Source organism: Parasteatoda tepidariorum, chromosome 10, assembly GCF_043381705.1.
Source record: "Parasteatoda tepidariorum isolate YZ-2023 chromosome 10, CAS_Ptep_4.0, whole genome shotgun sequence".
NCBI lineage: Eukaryota > Metazoa > Arthropoda > Arachnida > Araneae > Theridiidae > Parasteatoda > Parasteatoda tepidariorum.
In genome coordinates this window covers 63,958,181-63,983,900 of record NC_092213.1, presented here as the reverse complement: position 1 = coordinate 63,983,900, position 25,720 = coordinate 63,958,181, and the positions used below count along the sequence as shown (strand labels likewise).

Sequence of the window (25,720 nt, the reverse complement as noted above, 5' to 3'; positions counted from 1 at the left end):
AATTGTAAAAAATGAGTGAAAACAATCACACCGACAATGCGACGGATTTAGGGTTATGTCAAGGTACGTCTCTTGTGAATATCAATTGATTGTTTCTCTTCTGAAATTACATTATGACGCATTCACATACATTATTAATGCTAATACATTTTCCATGGAGAGACGATGAGGCAACCACAAGCACTTCCACTGGTTCAAGAGGTCCACGAGGGGAAAATGCACAATATTACCGTGATTACAGAGCACGGAAGCGAGTGGAGCAGGAAAAAGAGTCGTTGAATAGAACTAGTGATCCTTCTACGACTGCTGATTCTTCTACTATTAACGTCGTAGGTTGCGAAGTTTAACTTCTTCCGCGTGGAGGGACTCCAAGCACTATTTCGTTTTTTATAATTCTTTTATCACTTTTAATTTTGTTATGCAGTAAGTTGGTAAGTTTATTTTTGAGATATGGGCACAGAGAGAGAGTTTTTTGTTTTAATTAAGAATCAGAAATTCTAACCTACAGTTCAAACTGGATCGTTTTCAATACTAATTCAGGTGAATATCTCAAATAAAGAGGGTTTGAACTGATTGAAACGGTCCCAAAAGTTAAAGTTGAAGCTAAAAAAAAAATAAAAAAAAAAAAAAAAAAAAAACCATGTCAAGGCCTAAACTTACCGAGGCTGAAAAAGCCAAAGTACATAGGCGGGAATACTCAATACCTTCATCAGTTAGAAACTTCCGTGCCACAAACCGTGATCAAGATGGGTTCCTATGAATCCTCTCTATACCATCATGTGTGAGAGATTTCAGTACCAAAAACCATGTGCAAGATAGGATTCTAATGAGTTCTCTCCATTTCTTTATGCCTTCATCATGTACAAAACTTCTACACCACAAATCGTGTGCAGGATATATTAATGTTGATACAAAATTACAGCCTTGAGCAAGACATGACAAAAAATGTGATCAAATTATGGTGAAACATTATCGAGATAAATCATAGCATACATTGTAATGAAAACATTAAATTTATTTTGCCTTGTTAAGCAAACCTGCATGAATTTACAAAATCCCTTTCTATCAAAATTCCTTTTTGGAATCATCTGACAAAATTTTTAAAAATTTTTTTTAATTATTTTAGTTCCGATTTAACAATGATTAGTCAAGCAAATAATTGGATAGATTTTGATACCGTTTTTGATAAATAAAGGGTAAATATGGATGAAATTATTAAAAAGAAAAAATTGCTCAATAAAAGAAAAATAGGTTCAATAAGTTTATATGTTTATTAAATAAACTATACTTTTGTCGTTTTTATGATTTTTAACGAATTGTTTATGAACCTAGAAAAATTAGTTCAAAAATTTTAATTTTTTGTTTATACTTATAAGGGCATCAAAATTTTCGAGGTTCACGATTATTTTCTAATATTTTATACATTTTCAAACAATTCTGGAGGTGTAAAAATAGTGTGCCTATTATTTTTTTTATTATCTAAAGTTAAAGGTTTTAGAGATCTTCCCATATATGTGAAACGAATTTTAATTTTGAGGATATCGACAAAAAGATCAACAATTTCTTGCAATCTCTAATATGCAGTAAATGACATTTCATTTTCACCTTTAATTTTTTCTCGATCAATCACATTTTAACTAAGGAAAAAGGGTTCTTTATTGCTCGAAAACGAATATCATGCTCCATTACTCATAACATACCACAAATATGTTGTATAAGTATGTTTTCCCATTATCTGCGTAATAAAAGCACATCTTCGTTCTTAAGGTCAAAAGGCATCCTTTTAATTTGTTTTTATTTATTCATTTTTTCATATTTTTTGATCATTGTGTGATTAACTTAAAACGTTTTCCACGTGCTTCTTAAACCATTTTCTCCAAATATGAAAAGACAACAATAAAGATACTTATTTTGGATAGTTGAAAAACCGGTAGGTTTTATTATTTTGATAAGTTTCTCGTATTTTAGTTTTTAAATTATTACATAATTACTTTACTGTTGCCTTTTAATAACATTAACAGTATTCTATAGCCTTCTTCTTAATTAATAAAGTTTTTTGTTGATGTTTTTCATATTGTATAATTTCTTCGATTACTTACTTTAATTCCATTAACAATATTTCATAAACTTCTTTTAAGTTAATTATTTGTGTATTGTTTTCGATACTGTATACTTTCCTTGGTTACATACTTTTAATTCATTTACTGTTTCATAATAACATTTACAGTATTTTATGGACATCTCTCTAATTCTAAATTTTTTTGCATATTATTTTGATATTGAATAGTTTCCTTGGTGACGTGATTTTAATTAATTTATTGTTACATTTAATAACATTAACAGCATTCTTTAGACTTAATTCTAGTTAATATTGTTTTATATGTTGTGTAATTTCCTTGGTTACATACTTTTAATTAATTTACTGTTGTATTTTAAAATCATTTACGGTATTCTACATGCTTCTTCCTGTTTAATATTGTTGTACACATTGCTTTGATTTTTATAATTTTCCTGGTTTCAAATTTTAACTAATTTATAGTAGCAGTTTATTACTTTAACAGTAATTCCTTAACAGTACTTTCTCATAATCAATAATGCTTTTAATCTTACATAATTTCCTTGTTACATAATTTGAATTAATTTATTGTTGTCTTTAACAACATTACGATAGCGCACTTCTAATAAAAGGACTTCTTATTTAATAGCGCACTTCTCTGTTACTGGTAAGTGTACCTCGGGAGAACGTGCGCAATTTATATTTACATAGAGTAGAATGATTCGTAAAACTTCGAAATCTCACTAATAACTTGCTATTGTTTTTTTTAATGAAACTTTAGTGGAGAGAACATAATTTGCTTAGTAATAAAGTCGATAAACAAATCGAACAAGAAGTTACAACCCCCTAACTAAAGACTAAACTGATTTTGTTTTTAGAAATATTAAATTTCAGTTAAGTGGACTATTTATTGATTCCTCTAAAATTTTGCAAAAAATAAAGTGAAAATAAATCTCGTGCATTTGTCTCAAAACTTACACAAGCTCACAATTATTTTAAAATATTTCATAACTTATGTTTTTTTATTGTTATCCTTTTAGATTTAAATTATCCTCATGAAATCAGGAACTATTGCAAGTATTAAAATCGTAACAGCCTGCTTTGTAATAAATTTTCTATATGGCGGCGCAGGCAGATTGGGATCAGTATTTTTTGTAGAATCCATTTACCGATATGAAATTAGTCGAAAACATGCGTCTCTCCCTTACATTTTGGTTTACATGGTAAGGAGTCTTTGTGGTAAGTATACAAATTTTGTGGTAAACAAACTTTCCAAAACAATTTATAACTTTTTTTTCGGTATATTTTTGAAGTTCATTGCATTGAATCTAATATGTAGAAAATTGGAATAGAAAAGTTAGAAAGCAAAATTTGAAAAAAAATTAGAAAATAAAACTAGTTGGCTCCACCCCCTGCTCACTAACGTTCACCAACTCTCGAAGATTGATATGCAATGTTATATCGTTTGTTTTGCAAACCATGCTCGCTACGCTTGCTATTAAACTCATTTATAAAACTCACTTCATAACTAATTCCTCTTAAAAATTAACAATATAGTTTACAGCAGTTTAATAAATCTATGTTTATATCATATGAGTGATTCTCCAAGAACTTGACATTTTCGAAACACAATTACTTAAAAACTAAAAATTCTTTAAAAATCTAAAGCAAATTTACTCTTTATAAGGTACTTAACAAGAGATAAATAAAAGTAACTCACTTGCCGGTTGTCAAGCCAATCATTTAGTCCAGAAAATGCCAAGAGGGTGACATTTTTGCATGCCAGAATATGATAATTTTTTATATAAGGAAAAAAAGTTCTTCTCTTAGAAGAAAGCTTAAGAAATTTATTCTCTTTAGAATTATCACATAATTACTCGTGATAATATGTATTAATTTTTAAAAAATGTTTTTATGTATAATAAAACTATAGTAGAGGAGATTGACAGCAGAAGCTATTACAACACCTCTATTTAGAACTTCAAAGTTATAATAAGAATTTCAGAGGAATCAGATCTCAATCAATCCAACAGAATGGTTGGAATAAACTCTGTTGCAGACGCAGGACTGAAAACTCTCCATTTTTGTCCTACAAGAATAGTCTATTTTTTTCTTACAATAATTTCGTAGATCAGGAGACTGAAATGAAAACCTTGGGACAAACTTTCAAACAATATACCTTGGTGAGTTAAATAATTTAACGGATTCAAAAAATTTTATTTTGCGCCTTCAAATATATGTAGTTTTTTTTATATACTGAATTGTAGGTGTAAGCATTTTAAATAAACGAAATGAGTTTAAGAAAAGTTTTAAACAGACCAAAAGAATGATTTTGGGGGAATTTTAGCTTTTAAAAAAATAAATAAATAAATAATATTTTTATATACCTGGGGGACAAAATTAACAATCTTGTGATATTTTGTTTGGACTTGATATAGAGTATCACACATAATGTCAAGGGAATCCATGATTACATCAGAATATTTAATGTGTAAAATACTATATATTTATTTTAAATAAATAAACAATTTTTTTTAAATAAATAAACTTCTTTTAAAATAAATTTTAAAAAAATTTAAAAAATGAACATTTTTCCAGGTCCCGTTCTTGGCTATCTCCAACAAATTTTCGAAATTAAAACTCTGGTTATTTTTGGAAATGTGCTGGCCACAATCAGCATTGCAGCTTGTTTCTTTGCTGATAACATTTTAACGGTTACAATTCTATGGGGTATTATATTTGGTAAGTTATATTATTATTATATCAAATTTAGAAAAAAGTGATAATAAGCATTATTACGTAAATAACGTAGAATAATAAAATAAACAAATTGAGCAATAAAATAATTAACCCATTTTTAAAATATAAGTGTTTTAACTCAATAAACATAAGTCTATTTTAGGTAAAAAGGTTGAATATATGAAGAAATATTACTTCTTAAACACAAAATAGTACTACCACACAATTAACAATTTATGATTTAATAACACCTAATTTTGCTGCCAAAAACAACTGCACAAAATTCTAATTTGAAAAACACAAACAAATATCCAATATATTAAAAAAAATTATTAACTTTATAAACTTACCCAGTGTTTTTTATGGAAAAATTTGTTTAGCATCCCATTGTTCTAAAAAGACATTAATTGATCCGATAAATTTAAAGACTTCAAACTATGATGTAAGCAATGTAGAAAAAAGATATTCAAATTACGAAAAGGCAGAAAGGATCCAAGTCATGCCTTAAAGTCAGTTTAATACAGTTTCGTGTCTATCAAACATAAAGAGGAAAGTTGCCTCAATCTTATTACTTTTAACGTTTTAATATTAATCAGTCACAAATCACTGACAATCAAATTTTAAATATATTAATCATGAAATACAGATAATCAAAATTTATTTATTTTTTGATAATAACATTTTAGCAGTAAGTACTAAAAATTGTTTTCCCATAGTCAGCAAGTGATGTGATTTAGGTACCGGTTGCTTAATTCGTACAACTTGCTCCCTTAATCGTACCAACTTCAAAAATGTTTAGTATTTACGATTAAATGAATTAGTAGACCGTGAAATATCCAGGTATAATAAGAAATCAATCATTAAATATTACAAGTATAGTAACAATATTAAAAGCTTATAAAATGTTATCGGAACATGATGTTGCATGGCGCTACTAAGTTCAAGATTGACTTTGAAGTGCTTCTTAGTTTAACTTTTTGAGATTGTTCTATAACCAATTTTCTTCTTCTTAGGGCTTCAGAAATCGTATGATGGTGGATTTAAACGAAGAACGTGATGGGACAGATCGGGTCTATCAAATCACATTACTAACTAATAATTACTAGATCATTACTTAACTAACCAAGCCATCAATTTAGATGTTTTTCTTTACATTTTCTCTTCTGAGAACGTTGAAATTAAGTTTCATAGTACGATCAATGAATCTCGATGAATTTACTGAAAAAGTTTCGTTTCTTTCCGTATTGATTCACGTATAGTTTGAGATGGAAAGGTCAACTTGCTTAAAGATATGACCACTAGAAAAGTTAAATCCTCTTAAACAAAGTTATCAATTAGTGCAGTCTTATTATAACCCCTCACGAGATGAAAAATTCGGTCTTAGTGAAAATTTCTTCAGAAATCGATCTCAGTCACTTTTCGACAGTATGGCTGTAGTAGTAAGAGGCTTTGAAAAACGACCTCTTCAGTAGATACGTTGCTCCTAAATAATATCATACTATTTAGGTCCCTAAATCAAACTTCTTGATGGTCCCATAGAAAAATTTTGATGGTTTATGTTAGTTTCAGGATAATTGATGATGGTCCAACGTCACCATTATCCAACATTTTCCGTTTTGCGTTTTTGATATGCTTCCATCATTCTATTATGTAAAATGCTACTTCAATACTTTGATGGTTAACCATCAAGAGAAGTTTGATCCTCATGAACCAACTATTCATGATGGTTCCAATTATACATTTCCATGATGGTTTAATGGGAATTATTGGTGGTTCTCAGGAATATACCATCAAAACAATTTAAATGTTTCTTATGTCGGATCATCATAAATCAGTCCGAATGCCCACATTGGGGTGATGGTTACTTATATTGGTTATCATCAAAAAAAAATATAATGATCCATGATGGAATAATTGATGGTCACCATCAAGATTATGTTAGTTCATCAATGACAAACCATCTCAAATTTTGACTTGGGACTGCACATGAGGCAGGATTTAGGCAAACTATGTAATGATTTATGCTAAGTGTTATCACAAGCCACAAACATTAGTTATTGCATAGGAGTAGAACAGCAAAGAATAAGTAGAACATAACAGAATAATTTGCTTAATAATTATAAGAAATATTAAATAATCCCTTACATAGGCTGTTCAAAATTTTCCTCAGAGCACAATAAATTATCTTTTTTTAATGGCCTAACTGTCTGGTATTCTTTTATTTCACTTGTCCTTTAACCACGCTTAATTTTTTATGCGCTATGGAACCATTTGTTGTCAGTCCTTGGCAATTGTCCTGCGTATAAGATTTATTTTTATCACCATTTACATACCTCAGTTAACATTTTTTATATATTTTTTTAGGTGTATGTTTCGCTCTTGGAACGCAGTTTCTGCCATCATTACTTAATGACCATTTCACAGTAAACCGAAGCAAAGCAAACGGCTTTGCATATGCAGGAGCTTGTTTCGGAGGAATAATGCTGCCACCAATAATGGATGCATGCATAGAATACTATGGCCTGAATGGATCTTTCTTAGTTTTAGCTGGTATAATGGGGCATTTAATTCCATTTACATTTCTTTTGAAATCCAGAAAAGAAAATTCGAAATCTGTAATTTTGAAGGGGAAAGACGAAGAGAAGCGTATTGGAATGAAAGATGATAAGAAAGCAATGTTTCCTTCGATACATCCTTGCGATAAAAACAATGGCAATAACAGTTCTGCTCATGCTAACGACACGGCAACAGAAACATTATTTGAACCCGATGATAAATTTGACGTCAAAACGTGTGCTTCAACAAAAACAAAAAATCATACATTAAGAGAAAATATGAAGAAAGAGCCACCTTTGACTTTTTCACTCAAAAATTTTAAACTTTTTATCGATCCAACATTTATAGTAATGTTAATTATAACTGCCGGGACCACACTTATAACAACAACTATGTGGACGATAATTCTGGATTTTGTTCGAGATAAAGGCATTGGTGTAAATTTGGAAATTTATTATGTCATGATAATGGCGATCGCGGACATATTTGGGAGAACAGCTTCTGGATTTGCTATTGACAAAAACTATTTACCAACATTTTTGATGACGTCAATTAGTTTTATGTGCTCTGGGTTGACTTTACTTGGTTTAGTGTTTGCTTATAATTACCTACTCCTGATGTTTATCGAATTCCTTTTACCTGTATTTTATGGATTTACATTGATTTTGCAAATCGCTTTGATCCATGAATTCATACAGCCAGAGAGAAGAGTTATGGCAATGGTCTCCAGATTTGTGCTGTATTCACCTTTGAGTTTGACTATATCTCCAATAATCGGTAAGATATATAGAATTTCTAAGCTCTAAAATTGTTTCTCTTTGTTAAAAAAGTCTTGGAATCCTAATAAAAGTGACTTTTTCGCAGCGATGCAATAATATTTCGACGTACTTGTCTATATTGTACTTTAAAATATCCGTTACAGTTTAAAATCACAGGTAAAAATTTATTTAACTGGATTCCAAGAAATTTTAAGTTATTTCCCAGACATCATGCAACGGTAAACGTTGTAATTTCATTTTCATTTAACTAGTATAGAAAAGTTGACTAATTAATCCTTTATAAGCTGAGCAGAAATATTTGAATGAAAATAAATTTTCTGAGTAGAAATATTGTTATTACTAAGTAATACTAAGTAGAAATATTTCTGAGTATATATAGCTTGTTTCCTTAAAAATTAAATAAAGGCATGCGAGATCTTTACAAAGAAATCTCATTTTTTAGCTCTTACTGTAAACTTTATTTTGGCCTTCTTTTCATTCTAGATTTGTCCAAGCTCTCTTATGTTTTACATTGTGTTTTTGTTGAAAACTTAATGTTCAGGCCAACCTTCATTTTCAAAGAATTAAAGAAAGTTAACCTGCACAAATAAACCATGTTTCAGCGATAGTCTTAAAATATAATATAAATCTTAAGAAACTGAATTTATCATTGGTTTGAGAACGATTTCTACTCTTGATTTACGAATGATGATTTATTCTCGATTTCAGAAAGTAATTCTAGCCTTGTTTAGTGAAGACAATATAAAAGGGTAGTTTATGCAAGCTTAATGCGAACTACCATAGTTAAGCTTAACAGTGTTTCAAAATTGCATGGTTTATTTACAAATCATTCATAAATTTTGTTGGGCTTTGTGATAAAGGTTGTTGCTTATATTAAAATCAATCTTCTGAACTGCTATCTGGGTTTTAATTCGATTAGATTACTTTTGAAAAACATTGGCATTATTCTTTGGATGTTTAAATATAACCTAATCCTTAAGAATGGGTGAAAAAAAACATTAAAGTGGACAGGGTAAAAAACAAGATTTAAGCATCGAACTTTTGATAGCTGATAAAATTTGCTTTAGGTAGCAGTAAAGGTACTAAAGTAAAAATTGTTTAGGTTATAGTTCTCCAGCCCTTCCACGCCCCAAAAAATTCCAGTGATATGAGTGATGCATGATTATATCCTTAATGCATAAATAAATCCTGTCAGAACACAGTAAAACTAATTCATAACATTTTACTCCATAAAATTTCATAATAAAACATGACATTTAGGAGGAAAATAAAAATATAATTTTCTGATAGCAGCAAACTTTACAGTTATTAACCAGTACTTGCCAAATTTTTCCAGATTTACAAATAATCACCAATGGCCATTTTCTTCAGTTTATGGCGGAAAAAATAGATTTTTTTTTGTCTCAACCTACCAAAGATATTATTTTAAGAATAATGCTATGATAAAAAAAAAACCTTTTTTTTTAAATTTTCAAGTAATGTTGTAATGAATAATTCTGTAATAAAAAATTTGTTTTTAGGTTATTTTAGAGGAGACAATGGGTCTTATGATGGTGTCGTTTTTTCTCTAATGGGTTTTTCTTTTTTCTGTGGATTTATTTCACTTTCAATACCTTATTTGGCAAAAAGAAGACGAACAGCATCAGACATTGTATCGTAAATTCATGTAAAATGTGTTGAATCAAGTGTAAACATTTTGTGCAACGCAAATTTCATTATTTGTTAAAATAACATAAATTTATTGAATAAATATATCATGCTAGTAAATTTTTTTATCATGTCTTAATTTTTTTATCCTATTTTTAAATTTCTTCTTCGTATAGAAATTTTTAGCTGTTCTTCAAAGAAAGCTATAAAGAGACTTTTGATTACTCAATGTCCATAAATGATGTCAAACTTTTTTCAATATTCTTGACTTCCACTTTTCCTCTTGTCCTAAAGTGTTGCACTTCACTTGACCATCTATCTTTCTTGTGACACGGCCTAATATGTCAAACTTTTTTTCAATACTTTTGACTCTTACTCTTATCCCAAAGTGTTGAATTTTTCACTATATCATCTATCTTTCTTGTGACATGTCCTGTTATATTACATGAACATATACTTCCCACTTTCTCCTTGTCCCAAAGTTTTGTACTTTAAACCTCTTATCTATTTTGTGACTTGTCCCGTTATGTCACACTTTTTCTCAATATTCTTAAGTCCCACTCTTTCTCTTATCCCAAAGTGTTGCACTTCATATACGTCCTATTTTTCTTGTGACGCGTCCTAATATGCCAAACTCAATTTCAATACTTTTGATACCGTGGTTGAGGCACTATTTAGTGAAGAAAATCACGAATTATGGGCTCTGTTACACTGTAAAAAATTCCAGTAAAAAGTACCGGCATTTTTACCGGAACAATGGACCGGATTAAAAAAAGTCTCATATACAATAAATTTTACAGTAGTAATTTCCGTGAAATTACTGGATTACTCTAATTAAATAAGTATTATTGCAAAAATTACAATACAATAATTAACGGTAAAAAATGGATTTTACGGTAATATGGGTTTTACGGGTGATGCACCGAAAGTACCGGTACTTTCTATCGTAATTTGATCCGGAATTTTTTACACTGAAATAAATAATTTTTATGGCATTAATTAAAACAAAGAGAGTGATCAAGGCGTCAATATTGTATTATTGGCGTGAAATGTAATTTCCAAGGTCATTATTTATTATTTAATTAATTAAAATTTATAAAATTTCATAAATATGAAAACCGGTATAACGGAAATTACTTCAGAAATATTTATACTGTATGATTTGAAGCAAAAAGAACGTTGAACTTGTTGCAAGATCGGAAAGCGCTATAAGTGCTATTATGTGATAATGCCATTTAAAGATGAAGTTTTATTCTTTCTATTAGCGTATGAGTATAATATATACTGAATTTTCTATCGAAGTTACCAATATAAAAAATTTCTACAATAAACATTTCATTTCCGCCTTTAATAAAAGTTTTAACTAATGTTTTTGAAAGAAAAACGAAATCAAACGAAAATGTCTCAAAGATGTTTCTCTTTAACTGGGGAAACATTAAAATTCATTTTTTTCTATTTGGGAATCTAATCTCTATTAGTGGGAGTTTAATCACCATTAATTAGAGGAATATTAATTTTGTAACATTATTTAGCTTATAAACGCAACATAGAGGGCATATTAAATTTAATCTCCATAAGGAAAAGAAATGTTAAATCCAAGCTCCCTTAATAGGAAAAATGTTAAATTCAATCTCCATTAATAAGAAAAATATTAAATTTATTCTCTATAATAGGAGAAATGTTAAATTTAACCTCCATTAACCTAGTATGAGTAGACCTTTGGTAAATGTCCGAAATATATACTAGGTCTAGCGCCACTTTTGCTATAGCTTAAATATTTAAGAAAAAATTAAACAAAGCGTTTGAATCAATTTTAAACTGATATCGAAATTATTGCTTTAAAATTAAAAAAATAATAATAAAAACTGCTCCAGATAAGAGTAATTGAAGTAGTTGCTTTATACAGCGCATGTGCGGAAAAAATTTTTTAAAAAAATTATCAAGTGCATCTAAAAGTGGATGAATATCCCAAGACACTGAAATTTAGTCTCTTTTTAATGATAGCAATATTTAATTTCATTCAAATAAAGTTCTCTTTCTATTTAAGTCAGCATCATATATCTTCCAAAAACCTGATCTCAAGTGCATAAGATTATCATATTTTTGCATCTTTATTTGACAAGGCGAATAAATTGAAAATATTGTTTACAAATTCTCCACTTTGACCTTCACACAAGACACGATCTTGAAAGCAAACGCAAACTAGACAAATTTTTCTTAAACATTGATCTCGATTAGTTTGTAAAGATTACTCGGTATTTTAAACCAGCGGATATTTCATTTGTTACCTATTATCCCAATGAAAAACTTCTATAACAATCTATATCCTCAGGATTTGAAGAAAAAAAACGGTAAGAATTTCCACATTATATTAATTTCTTGATTTAAAAAAACTATACAATTCTTTTATTAATATTTATCTCATTAAATACTTTTATCATTTATTTAACTGCTGCATTAAATTACAATTTAATATTTTTTATGGCCTTTGATTGTAGTTATTTTTGAGTTCTTTTTTTTTAATATCTCATTAAAATACTTCTTAAAAACTTTGGATCAAATTACGGTAAAAAGTACCGGCACTTAGAATGCCGGTAAATTTTACCGTAAAATCAATTTTTACCTATACAGGAACAAAAAATCTGATATACCGTAGTTTTTACAGTAATTGAAATCGCTGAATCATCGTAATTAAATAAATATTATTAATAATTAAGGTACAATATTTTACGTCAATAATGGATTTTATGGATGATGCCCACAAAGAGTCATTACTTCATGCCACAATTTGTTCCAGAATTTTTTACAGTGTGGTTGTTCTAATAAAAATATTATATATTTTTTTAAAAAATTTTTTTTTAAAAAAATTATTGTTTCTTTCGTTTAAAATTTCTATGTAATTTTCTCTTAGAATTACAATTAATGGATACTTTTTTGTATAACTGTATATAACATTTTGAACAACAGTTTAACTAAAATGAGCTGTTAACTTAGAATATGTATTGCAATAAAATGTGGTCTGAAAAATATAGATGTTTATTACATTATTTAGAATGTTCACAACTTGTTGTTTTAAACGTAGTAAGGTTGTAGTAAGTAATTAGTTACTTTTTGATAATTATAATCTAATAAAGATTAAAACAAAAATATTTAAATCTTGATTAAAACAATAATACGATAGTCTTAAGACTGAGTAAAAAACTTGATGAAAATATATTTTTTACTCATTTTGTTTCCTTTCAACTCTTCGACTACTTATATGATAAAGGGGTAGTTTGAAAAATTTGACCTTTTTTTACAAACAATGTTTTTTTGTAACATAATAAAAATTCAAATAGATATTATTTAAAAGCTTAGAGTGTTATAATCTGTTTACAATATTATCTTTTACTTAATCAAGAAACTACACTCTTTATAAATAATTTTTCAAGCAGGCAAGAGCTGGATTAAACCTTCGTTTTTGAGGGTGGTTTGGCCGACTGTCATATAGGTTTTAATACCTTTACAATGACATATAATTTTCGAGTTAATAAAATTTATAAAGAGTAATGTAATGTCTAAAAATTTTATAATTAAATATTATGTCGAAATAAATTTTAAGTATTTACTTACAGCTGAATGAATTCTGAATTAAAATTGTTCGGTTTAGAAAATTAAACTATCTAAAAAAAATTCTTAATCACTTTCCTGCTCTTAATATTTTGAGGAGTTTTCTTTGTTTTTACCTTATGCGTCGTGTTTCAGCGTGACAGGGATATTGTCAAAAGTTTTCGCTTGACACTACAGGTCAAAAATTAAAAAAACATGAAATTAATACTAAACAGTAAGTCCTAACAATTTAGTTAATGATATTTCTAGTATCCCACCTTTTTCCAATGTTTTCAAATGTATAAATATATTCTAATTTATTTTTATACCCTCTCTCTCTCATGATCCCCTCACACCTGTTTCACATCTCTTCTCGTTTATTAAACCACTTCGTACTTGTTTAGCACTTCACATCTCTACTGTCATTTGGTGTTTAGACACTTAGGAAGGTTTTTATTTATAGAACCGAAACTATAATATGTTTATTACTGTATCTTATTTGCACCTTATTCACGTTGTTTTCAGCTTTAATAAATATAATGGTGTTTAGTATATTAATCAAAACATACAAAATTCAGCTTCTTTTTGATCTATGTAAAGGTCTGGTTTCTTAGGACAAGCGCCTTATCTGGGCGTCAGCGGGACGTCAACGTCACGCTGACGCCAACAAAATACTGGTTTGTTAGCTCAAGGCCTGGTTTCTTAGAACTAACGCCTTATCTGGGCGTCAGCGGAAAGTTGACGTAGATCTGACGCCAAAAAAATACTTTTTTGTTAGCTCAGCGTGAGCAGTCGGTCCAACGCAGACATTATCTCTCATTGCGCATGCGTTAATAACGTAAACAAATATTTATTTTGAATTTGTATTGATTTTGTTATTGTCGACCAGTGTTTTAGAGAACAAATAATGACTTTGTCCAAGAAAAAACACATTATAGCTGAGCTAAATGAAGAGTGCTATGTTTAATGAAGAAGCTATGTTTAATGTCAAAATCAAAATCTTGGCTGATTTCAATGTGCAACAGGATGTTGTCCGCCATTGCTTCTGTGGTTAACGTCACGCTGTAATCCAACTGCAGTTGAGTTGGACGGCAATTGAAGTTCAAGATAAGCGTTCGATGACGTATACTATCAAACTCACAAATAAACCAATCAGAGGTTAGCGCTGATTTCCAGCTGACGCCGACGTTTAGGACGACAGGCTAAGAAACCAGGCCTTAAAAGACAAATACGTGGCCCAGGTAATAAGAACTGGCAGTAAAAAATGTAGTTTTTCTGCATAAAAATCACGTTACTGAAGATTTTTCTTTAAATTGGCTACTGATTGACTGAAAAAATACATGATTTTTTGCCTGATCAAAAAATCGCTTACAATAAACACATGGTGAAATTCTACGCTCATCATTAGCTAAATATATGTTAAAATATAAGAATAATAGACTTGATAAAACTTTTGAAGGTTTGACTTCTAAAATTCCTTAGATAAAGTGACCAAATTTTACTATATTTTTCAAAATTTAACTCATATTATAAAACATTTTTTTTTTGTTGTTAATTTTACCAAAATCATTATCAACACCCGCAGTAGAGCCAGAAACAAGGTAAATGTTACCATAATCTAGTAGTTTTCACAATACATTTTTCTCAGCCTGCTTTTTAACAATAAATATTCTTACCTCTTTGCACTTTTCATTATATATGTTGCTGGCAAAGTATGAAACGCCGGCATTATATATAATGTCTGACGAAATATGAAAAGTATTTCATACTTTGCCTAGGCATTATGTATAATGCCGGATGTTAGTTAGGTATACCCTACACTGATGTTTTTTAAGATCAAATGCCATTGCCCGGTGTACATTTGCCCGGTATATCCTACACTAATGTTTTTCTAAGGTTCAGTGCCACTGCCTGGTATACATTTGCCCAGTATACCCTACGCCTACACTGATATTTTTTTAATCAAGTATCATTGCCCGGTATATATTTTCCTGATACTCCAAACACTGATGTTTCTTCTAATCTATAGTCAGTAAGTATTAAAATATCGAATAAATTTAATTATATCCACGAATGAATTAATATCAATTTAATAAATATTTCGGACATTCACCAAAGCGACTATGTGATTGTCAACAACCACCGATTTCGGTCATTCACAGTAACATGCACATCATTTACATAATAACCTCATCAGGACGTTTATTTCATACTCTGCCTAAATAGCATCCGGCATTATATAGAATGCTTAGGCAATGTGTAAAATATAAATCATTTCATACTTCCCGGCTATTTTTAGGTAATATATATAATGCCGAATTTCATATTTTGCCGGTAACGTATATATATATTTATATATATATATATATATATATATAATCTTCTTCGTGTATATATTAATTGATGCATGTAAATTACAAAATTATTTCATTTCATTTTCGATCTTATTACTTTTGATTATTAGATTTGAACTATCTTCATGAAACCGGAAACTATCGCAAGTATTGAAATTCTAACTTCCTGTTTTGTGATAAATTTCCTCTATGGCGCTTCAGTAAGAATGGTTGCATTGTTTTTCGTGGAATCTATTCATTGATTTGAAATTAATCGAAAACAAGCATCACTTCCATATGTTCTGCCTTTTGTAATGAAACATCTTTGTGGTAAGTACGTAAAGTAAGCCAAGCTAGTTGAAAAATTTACTTGCTACGCTACAGGAGGGAAAATATTTTTTTGTTAAAAACATAAGCTTTTTGGATATTTTAGACGAAAAATTGTGAATCTATAAAAAAAATTGAGAGCTTCTCACCATTTTCCTTGAATCCTAGATTTTAGCTTGGCGGTTTTTTCTGATTTTAACTTATAGACAAAGAAAATGCTTTTTCATTGACGGTAGGATCGTCGCCAACTTGCCGACAATTTTTTCGATCTTGTCGACTTTGGCGACAGTTCAGGTGACAATAGTCTTTGCTACCTTTCCAAAATTCAAGGGCTTTACATGTATTAGCAAGCAAAATGTCAGAGAGAACGGAACTTGCCTACTTTTCTCTATACAGAAAAGGCACGTAATAAAATTCTTTGGTTTTGATATATGCAGCGGGCATCTTTTTTTATGTACAGAATCATATAGTTTCATCTAAAAGCCAGAAAAATGTTCGAATTCATTGCACATTTTTATCAATATTAGAAACGAATATTCAAAAAAATATATTATGTTGGATTATTTATAGGGAATTCTGACTTGTCAATTTGTTTGAAAAGAAATTAAAATATTAATTTATGAGCGGAAAAATTCGTACGTATTTAAAGCATAAGACATTTTAAATTAACATAGGAAATTATATTGTTTATTCAAATTACAACATTGAACTAGCAATTGTCATTCTAAGATTTTAAGAAATTTAACTTTCTGGGAGCATTTCTCTAGACACTAATACTTATAAATATTGGGCATACGTGATAGCAAACAAAAGCATAAGTTATTCGTATACAATAGTTTGTTCAAATTCCATGATAGGCAATTAAAGGGTAGGCAAAAAGGGCAAATTTGTTGCAACATAGAATGATTTTTGTCTACTATCTAAATCATAAAATTTGGGAAGTAACCATATTTTCAGTCTGTAAAATATAACAATACTTTAGGCAGGAGAACGCTCGAAAGTTTGAGCAACTTGTTATTAATTTCACTTTTTGTGTGTTTCGAAAAAAATTCAGATCTAATGAAGCAAATCAGAAAATTTAATTCAATAATACATTTTTTTTTATAAAAAAATGGTTCTACTAAGTAGTTACTTTTCATAATTAATTTTTTATTATTTAATTTGCGACTGGTCGAAGAAATTTTGAATTACATGGTATACAAATTTTTACACCAGTATAGTACATGAAATTTTAAATGACGAAATCTAAAATTTGAAAGGAGTCAATCGATTAAATGTTTTTTAAGAAATTAAAATTTTCCTCAAGAGATCCAAATTCTTGACCGCTCTTCTGTCCAAACTATAAAAGCTATGTTTTGTAGATTGTAGAAACCCCGTTCACATAATTTTAAGGTTCTAGAGCCCGAAACAGTTCAAAGAAAATGCATTTTGGGGTTGGATTTTTTATTCTATTATAAGTTATCTTTTGGACTTCTAAATTATCATATTTGACCTCCAAACCCTTAAGAGTAAGACCCAAGTACGTAGCATTCCGACAAATAGATCCAAAATTTTTTAAGGTATTCGCTTTTTTTAACACTGCGTGTCAGCTAGTGATATTATCTTCCACTCGACTTGGAGAAGATATGTAAGTGATTTCACCAATTTTGGACATGAACCTTATCAATGATGATTGATTCGGTGATCCATCTCATCCCAAAGCTTCCCGATATGGTTCATATGTCTGGGTTCAGGACATGCCAGTCCATTCGATTAATCCCATTGTTATTATACCAATCAATAGTGAACCTTTCGATATGAGCTAACATACCCGTTGTGAAAGTAACATTTGTCCAACCCGTAAAAATTCCACAACTTGAAATGCACACTGCAATCCAAATTAATGCAGTAGATCTTGTTATTAAGCTTACCATGAATGTAGACCATAACTTCAAGTCCAAACCAAGATGTAACAGGATCAGATAACAATCGTTTGTTTTGATGATATTGTAATTGTATTAGTAATTTCATTATCATATTATAACATGCTCTAGTATGCTTATTTATTTATCAAATACTGATTGAATTAAATATTTTAAGTTCCACAAAGAAAAAGGCATTACTTTTTGGGTAATAAAAATTATATTTTCACTGTCTACTTTATTTTTAGGTCCCCTTCAAGGATATTTACAGCAACTTTTCCAAACGAAATCAATCATTGTTTTCGCAAATGTGGGAACAGTAATCAGCATTGGTGCTTGTTTCTTTGCAGAAGACATTTTAACAGTAACAATCTTATGGGGTCTCATATTTGGTAAGTTAGTTCTCCTGATAGGAAGATTGCGATGATCACTGAAACGGAATTAGGCTTATCTTCTTACTTTCTCATACTTTTAAAAATTTTCTGCAAAAATAATATGACTCAAAGTTGAACCATATTATTATGTTACATAAACTTGATAACTCGATACTATGGTTCAAAATTGTCAAAATACTGTTTATTTTAATACCTTTAAAGACTGTCGCAAACTTGTATGTTGGTTAAGCACTAATCAACATTAGACTTATTTCTTACAGTTGTGCTTTTCAATAGAATTGGAATGAAAATATCAATTCTTCGGTAATCTGGATCTTGAAAAAAAATTTAAAAACTGGACGATTACTCAGGGCCGTTGAAAATCAGCTTAATTCATTAGTTCCTTTAAAATTAATAAATTTTGAATTTGGAACAATTTGTTAAATTTTATAATGCTTTTAAGATTTTATATTATTGCAATATAATTTAAATTTAATACAGTAAAAAAGATAAATATTTTATCTATTTCTTTTAGGTATTTGTCTTGGCCTTGGAATTCAGTATTTGCCACTACTACTTAATGCCCATTTCACAACAAACCGAAGTAAAGCTAATGGCTTTGCATATTCAGGAGGATGTTTTGGAGCTGCAGTGATGCCATTAATAATGGAAATATGTATAGAGTACTACGGACTTAATGGATCATTCTTAATTTTATCTGCTATCGTGGCAAATGTTATACCATTCTCTATGTTACTGAAATCACCAAAAGAAAATTCACTAAATAAAGTTCACAATCAAAACGCTAACATGAAAGTTAGTTGTATTGAAATGAAAGACACTGAGAAAACACCGTCTTTTCTAAGTCCCGGTGATAATAATGCAAGCCAAAACTTACATAACAAGTTATTTCCATCAAATGACACTGAAGCTGCGAATTTTGACGTCAATAAAGAGACTGAAAACAAATCTAACCGCCCTGTAGAAAATAAAAATCTAAAAGCTAAGCCATTATCAGCTTTTACTCTTCAAAATTTTAAAATTTTCATAGACCCAGCCTTCATTATCATACTACTTATGTCTACCGGCACAATATACATAACAACAGTTACGTTTACAATCATTCTTGATTTTGTACGCGACAAAAATGTTGGAGCCAACCTTGAGGTTTATTATGTCATGATATTGGCTCTAGCAGATATATGTGGAAGAATAGGATCTGGATTTGTTATAGACAAACAAATTTTACCTTCACCTACTACTACTTCAATATGCTGTGTGTGTACTGGATTATCTTGTCTTGGTCTATTATACATTAATAATTATTTACTTCTGATGTTTGTGGAGTTCTTGCTTCCTTTATTTTTTGGATCTAACTTGATTTTACAAATTACCTTAATACATGAATACATGCAACCAGAGAAAAGAAGCATGGCAATGGTTTGTAAAACGATCTTGTACGCACCATTAAGCTTTGCCATATCACCCATGATTGGTAAGATGTATTTTAAATTGTGCTCTATTGAAACATTCAACATTTTTAAACATTACTACTGATACTCCAGATATTCTTATTCCTTCCATTACGTACCACTGTTCTTTCAAATTCTAAAAAAAAATTTATTAATTGTAATTTGTGAAACAAATTATAATTATAAATATAATAATCTTTTAATGTTTTTAATTATTTTTCGCTTACTTGTGCTTGTAGTGCAGTAGTAGTGCTAATAAAGTATATGTATATAGTGTACGCGACAGGAATATAGGATAAATAATCAGAAGACATTTTTCAGAACAACCATTTTTATTATTATTTTTTATCTGTTTTTTTCTCTCGTTGCCATTCGCAACTCTTTTAAAAATAAGATGAACAGACATGTGACATATGACATACCTACAATACTCCCTCACCAGTAACTAAGTTACGATGCAAGGCAAGTATGTCAAATTCGTCATATAATGATAATATAACATAATATACAGTTCAAAATTATACTACATAATAACTCATCATAATGCAAAAACATATGTACAAGATATTAATATGACATATATACAAATTATACCATTCTAAATTCTAGTTTCAATACAATAAAAAAATATATAAAATAAATGTATATGTATCTAATTAATACAGTTTTGCTCTAAAAAGCGAACAAGCTTTTTTTATTTTTCTGCCAAATCTAGACATTTTAAGATTTTGTACGGGATTGTCTGCATTTTCTTGTAATTTATTCGATGTTAAACATTCGTTAGGTTTTGCAGTTTTTAGGTTTTCATCGTAATCTGGATTCTCATTTTCAGAATTCAGTTCAACGCTGGTTTAAGCCTGTCTATTGAAATGCTTACGTTTTTTTCCTTTATAACTAATTACGAAATACTTTTCAGTCTTATCCATCACTTTATAGAGTCCTTGATTAGGAGACTCTAATGGCTTCCTGATTCTATCAATCCGCATAAAAACATGTGAACATGAATTTAAATCTTTCTGCACAAATACTTTGTTCCTTTTGAAACATTTTGACTCTAAAGGTTTTAATGTAAAGTTTTCTGTGGATGTTGCCACTTTTGAGTTTTCAAAAAATTCACCAGAAAGTTTAATGCATTTACCATAAACCATCTGCGATATTGAATAGTTGGTGTCATCGCGTAGAGCAGCTCTGAGACCAAGTAAGACAGTAGGAAGAGTTTCAGACCATTTAATAGACTTGTGTGCCTTTATTGTAGTTTTCAATGTACGATGTTGACGCTCAATTTTGCCATTGCACTGAGGACGATATGCAGTTGTTCTGTTGATTTTTACTCCACATAAGTTTGTAAGAGATTTAAACGTTTCAGAGTCAAACTGTGATCCTCGATCGGTAATTACTCTGTATGGCGCTCCAAATCTAATTATCCAGTTTTCATAGAAACATCTGGCGACAGTTTCAGCCTTGATTTCAGGTATAGGAACTACTTCTATCCAGCTTGTAAAACGGTCAATACGAGTGAAACAGTATCTGTTTCCATTGGATGGGGGTAACGGCCCAATTATGCCAATATGTATCTCATTAAATCTTTCATCGGGAAGTTGATATTCTCCAAACTGGGATTTAGTATGTTTTGAAATTTTGTTTTTTTGGAAATCAATACAGGATTTTGCCCAAATTCTAACATCTTTTCGAATTCCAGGCCAAATAAATCTTGACGTTATCTGTTTAATAGTTGATCTGATTCCTGAATGAGATAAACCATGCATCTGTTTGAAAATAATCATTCTTCAATTTTTAGGAATATATGGTCAAATTATATATATGATATTATTTTTGCCAATAATGTGTTGAAAGTCAGTCGAAAACTGGGATATGTACTGAAGATGTCCATTTTGTCTTGGAGATGCTTTTTCATTTTTTTGTTTGAAGGCAAAAACCAGTGGCTTATGTCTGTAAATATAGTAAATTCTCGACCTTCAAATAAATGTTTGAAATGCTTTACAGAAAGATATATCCCTAATAATTCCCTGTCGTAGGTACTATATCCTTTCTGTGCATCATTTAATTTTTTTGAATAGGAAGCTATCGGTCCATTTTCGTATTGTTCCAATACTGATCCGATTGCGAAATTTGAAGCATCTGAGCGAAGGCATAGAGGTAATTCAAACTTCGGATATGTTAGCAAGGCTACATTGGATAAATCTTGTTTGCATTTTTCAAACATGTTTATAGCTTGCTCAGTCCACATTATTTTTTTTTGTCATTTTTATGAGCTCCTTTCAAATATCCGTGGAGAATTGGGTATACTATAGCCTACGTTATAGATCGTGTTATTCCTACTAAATTTAACTAGTAAACAGCATTTTCTGCGAACCTGATTTCTTGCAACAAGTAAGCATCAAACGAAGTGTCTTGTTATAAGTCGTTACTCGCCAGGTTGGAATTGTATTAGTCTAGTTTCTTTGAAAATAATTTATTTTGTTGTTTTACATAAGTTTATGAATTTAGTAAACATATTTAAAACTCAGTTCATTAATTAAACTAAAAGGTAAATGTTATTCCTAGTAAGTGGAAGTAGTTGTTTTTTTTTCATATTATACCCAATTGTTTGTGTTTTAGCAGCGTCTTTGTTGTATCGTCCATAATAGTTTATTAGACCAAGAAAAGTTCTCAGTTCACGTTTAGTTTCTGGCAACTTGTAATTAAGGATTTATTCTACTTTTTGGAAAAGGGGCTTAGATCCTTCCGAACTGATTTCATAACCCAAAAACTCCAATTTATCCACATCAATGACAGATTTGGAGATATTGATTCTGAGGCCATATTTGTCTAATCTAATAAAAAGTTGTTTTAAATGAGATTGATGATCTTCTTCGTTTGGAGATGCCACTAATATATCGTCTAGATAAGGAAAAACGAAATCAAGTCCACACAGAACTTCATTTATGAAGCGTTGAAACGTTGAAGGTGCATTTCTGAGTCCGAAACTCATAACATTGAATTCAGAGAGAAAGGAGTAATTATTGCAGTTTTTTGTTTGTCATCTTCATTTATAGGAAGTTGATAATAAGCTTTAAATAAATCAATTTTAGAAAATACTTTGGTGTCTTTTAAAATATGATGGAAATCTTCTATTCTTGGTATTGGATATCGGTCTGGTATTGTTTGGTCGTTTAGCAGTCTATAATCTCCACATGGTTTGTAAGACCCATTCTTCTTTTTAACCATATGTAAAGGACTTGTCCAGGGTGATTTTGAAGGTCTAATAATCCTGTTGTCTAGCATGAATTGAAATTCTTTGGCTATTTTCAATTTTTTTGGATCTAAACGTCGCGCCTTAGAAAACACAGGTTTTCCCGTTGTGGCGATAAAATATCGAATTTCATGTTTAGCATCACTAATTAATAAGTTTGGCTTAGTTAAATTTGGATATGAAGAGAATAATTCATAAAACTTAGAATTTTTATACATAGTGGAAATTGTTTCCGTCATGCATATTGGAGAAATTTCCCCTTTAACTATTAAATTGATTACTCCATCAATCAATCTTTTTTCTTTAATGTCAATTAATAAATTAAACTTATTAAGAAAATCGGCACCTATTATTCCTTTATTAATTTTGGCGATAATAAATGGGAAATTAAATGAGCGGCGAAGTCCTAAGTCAGCAGTTAATATTTTGATTCCATAGATTGTAATCTCGGATCCATTTGCTGCATATAGTTTATAATCGCTTGCACTATGGTAACTTTTATTGGCGGGTAATGGTAATAAACTGACATCGGCTCCACTGTCGATAAGGAAGTTTATTCCTGTATTCCTATCTCGAACAAACAATCGAAATTTACGGTAATCATTTATTTCCTCAGCAGCAGAATCTGCCGCTAAGTCTACTGCTTTTGCCTGTTTTCCGCATCAGAATCATAAGAACATGGTTGGCGACATTTACCAGGTAAGCATTTTAAACCAAACCGAAAATGATCAAAACAATATTTACCTGTTGGGTTATATCGCTCTCGTGAACGGCTTCTGCTTCTGTAATTTATTCCATTGTAACTTCGATACATATCGCGAGGTTTTCTTACTGTCAAATTTGCTATCTGTTCTTCAAGGGAAGAGATTTTGGCGATGAGATTTTCTGTAGAACACGCTTGATTAATGCTGTATATATCCGTCTCGGATTAATTTCAGCGATTCTATCGGCCATTACAGCTTGTTTTTCAAGACTTTCCTCACTGACAATTAAAATGTTTTTAATTGCATCGGGTAACTTGTCTAGCCAGAGTATTTTCAATACTTTTTCCGATATGTCATCTGTTGCTAGAGATTTCATCGTTTGAAGTAATTGATGATAATTTCATATCGCCAATCTCGATTCCAGATACGAGTCGTTAGATCTTTTTGTTTTCACTTTCCTTGAAAATATTCAATAGTTTCTCTTTTGCGTTGCTGTATTTAGTGGTACTTTTGGCCATAATAATGTCCCATATTGTTTCTACATATTTAGGCTCCAACTGCGAGATCAGGTAATTAAATTTAGTTTCTTCTGCTGAAATTCCACTGATAGAAAGTTGCGCTTCTACCTGATAAAACCAAATCTCAGGTTTTTCCGGCCAGAAGAGGGAATTTTAACTCCAACTTTACATACTTCTTTCTTTTCATCGGATGTTAGAGATGATGTGGTTTCCTCCATCATTTACTTTAGAAAATGCTAGGTTTTTTGTGAATACTTTTTATATTAGTATCAGTAGTATATTCGGGTCACCAGTTGCAACTCTTTTAAAAATAAGATGAACAGACTTATGACATTCCTACAGTAGTAAAGATCCAATGGTGTAAAATCTAATCAAATTTACTAAAACGGAAGCTGCAAAATCCTAATAACGCTCAATGAATAAATGAAATACAATCAAACGTTAAAACTTAACTTTTTAAATCCGAAAAAAAGAATTCATAGAACACTAAAACTGACTTTTTTTACATATTTACAAAAAAGAAAAACTAAACAGTTGCTCGCTTGACTGCCGTCACAATTCATGTTTATTAGCACCTGATAAAATAACAAGCGACTAGGGACAGGACGATTCCATAATGCAAACGGACTTAGAAAATTTAGAAAGGGGAAAATGAGCTCGATATAGGGAAAACGTTGGTGGTGAGAGCTTTAGCTTAGCAAAATATCGCCTTATTTTAGCGCTAACATTAAAAGTCAAATTTTGGCGGGATTTTCTGAAACAAAAATAAAACTTAACTATAGTTATAATTAATTATAATTATGATGACCCTATAGCAGTGTTTCCCAAAGTGTGGTACGCGTACCCCCAGGGGTACGGAAACAGTTTGGTGGGGGTACGCGTTCTAATGCGAAATATCTTGCAACAAACGAAAATTTCATTTAAAAACAAAGCTAGCCATGAAAATTTACGATTGCGTATTTTTCTTTTGGCTAGTTTTGCAGAGTTAACAGTTAATAATTAGTGGTATCAACAGCCAGTCGTGATTTTTTACTTTTGTGCAATTTTTTTATAGTAAAAAATACATTCATTTTTTTATTAGTGGTACGCAGCGTTACGAAAAATTTAGGAAGGGTACACAAAAGTCATAAGTTTGGGAAACACTGCCCTATAGGGTCATCAAAAAAGAAAGAATTGATTATTAGGCTTTACAGAGAAGACAGTCAGATTTGATTTTTTTTTATCTTCAAAGAACGTTTTTTATGCAGAGAGGTACGTACCTCAGTACTGTTGACAATTATCGATCGCTGTTCCAGCAATTCTGTACATGTTGGATGAGCGTGAGGGGGGGGGAGATCGTGAAAAGAATTCCGTGTATAAACCGGGCAGTGGCACTTGACCTTAAAAAAACATCAGTGCAGGGAATACCGGGCAAATGTATACAGGGCAGCGGCACTTGATCTTAAAAAAACATAGTGTAGGGTATACCGGGCA

The 25,720-nt window shown here is 30.3% G+C and overlaps 2 protein-coding genes across 3 annotated transcripts in view; both read left to right on the top strand.

Annotated features, from left to right (window-relative positions):
* The first annotated feature begins 1,374 nt into the window (after positions 1–1,374).
* LOC139426685 (monocarboxylate transporter 12-B-like) lies at positions 1,375–9,884 on the top strand. Its single transcript, XM_071186409.1, has 5 exons — positions 1,375–1,930; positions 3,097–3,295; positions 4,655–4,798; positions 7,160–8,128; positions 9,651–9,884. Exons 2-5 carry the CDS (start codon positions 3,112–3,114, stop codon positions 9,788–9,790), a joined length of 1,437 nt encoding a protein of 478 aa, XP_071042510.1. The 5' UTR covers positions 1,375–1,930; positions 3,097–3,111; the 3' UTR covers positions 9,791–9,884.
* A 1,855-nt stretch (positions 9,885–11,739) lies between these two features.
* Positions 11,740–25,720, top strand: part of LOC107448769 (monocarboxylate transporter 7) — a 16,432-nt gene continuing 2,451 nt past the window's right edge. Inside the window, exons 1-5 of one of the 2 annotated variants that reach the window (XM_071186408.1) lie at positions 11,740–12,128; positions 15,830–16,028; positions 18,175–18,318; positions 18,836–19,795; positions 23,642–23,724. In XM_071186408.1, the coding sequence (XP_071042509.1) occupies positions 16,013–16,028; positions 18,175–18,318; positions 18,836–19,795; positions 23,642–23,724 (1,203 nt within the window). In that variant the 5' untranslated portion in view covers positions 11,740–12,128; positions 15,830–16,012. The remainder of the gene's footprint in view (positions 12,129–15,829; positions 16,029–18,174; positions 18,319–18,835; positions 19,796–23,641; positions 23,725–25,720) is intronic. The other variant, XM_016064094.4, reaches the window with a different exon arrangement.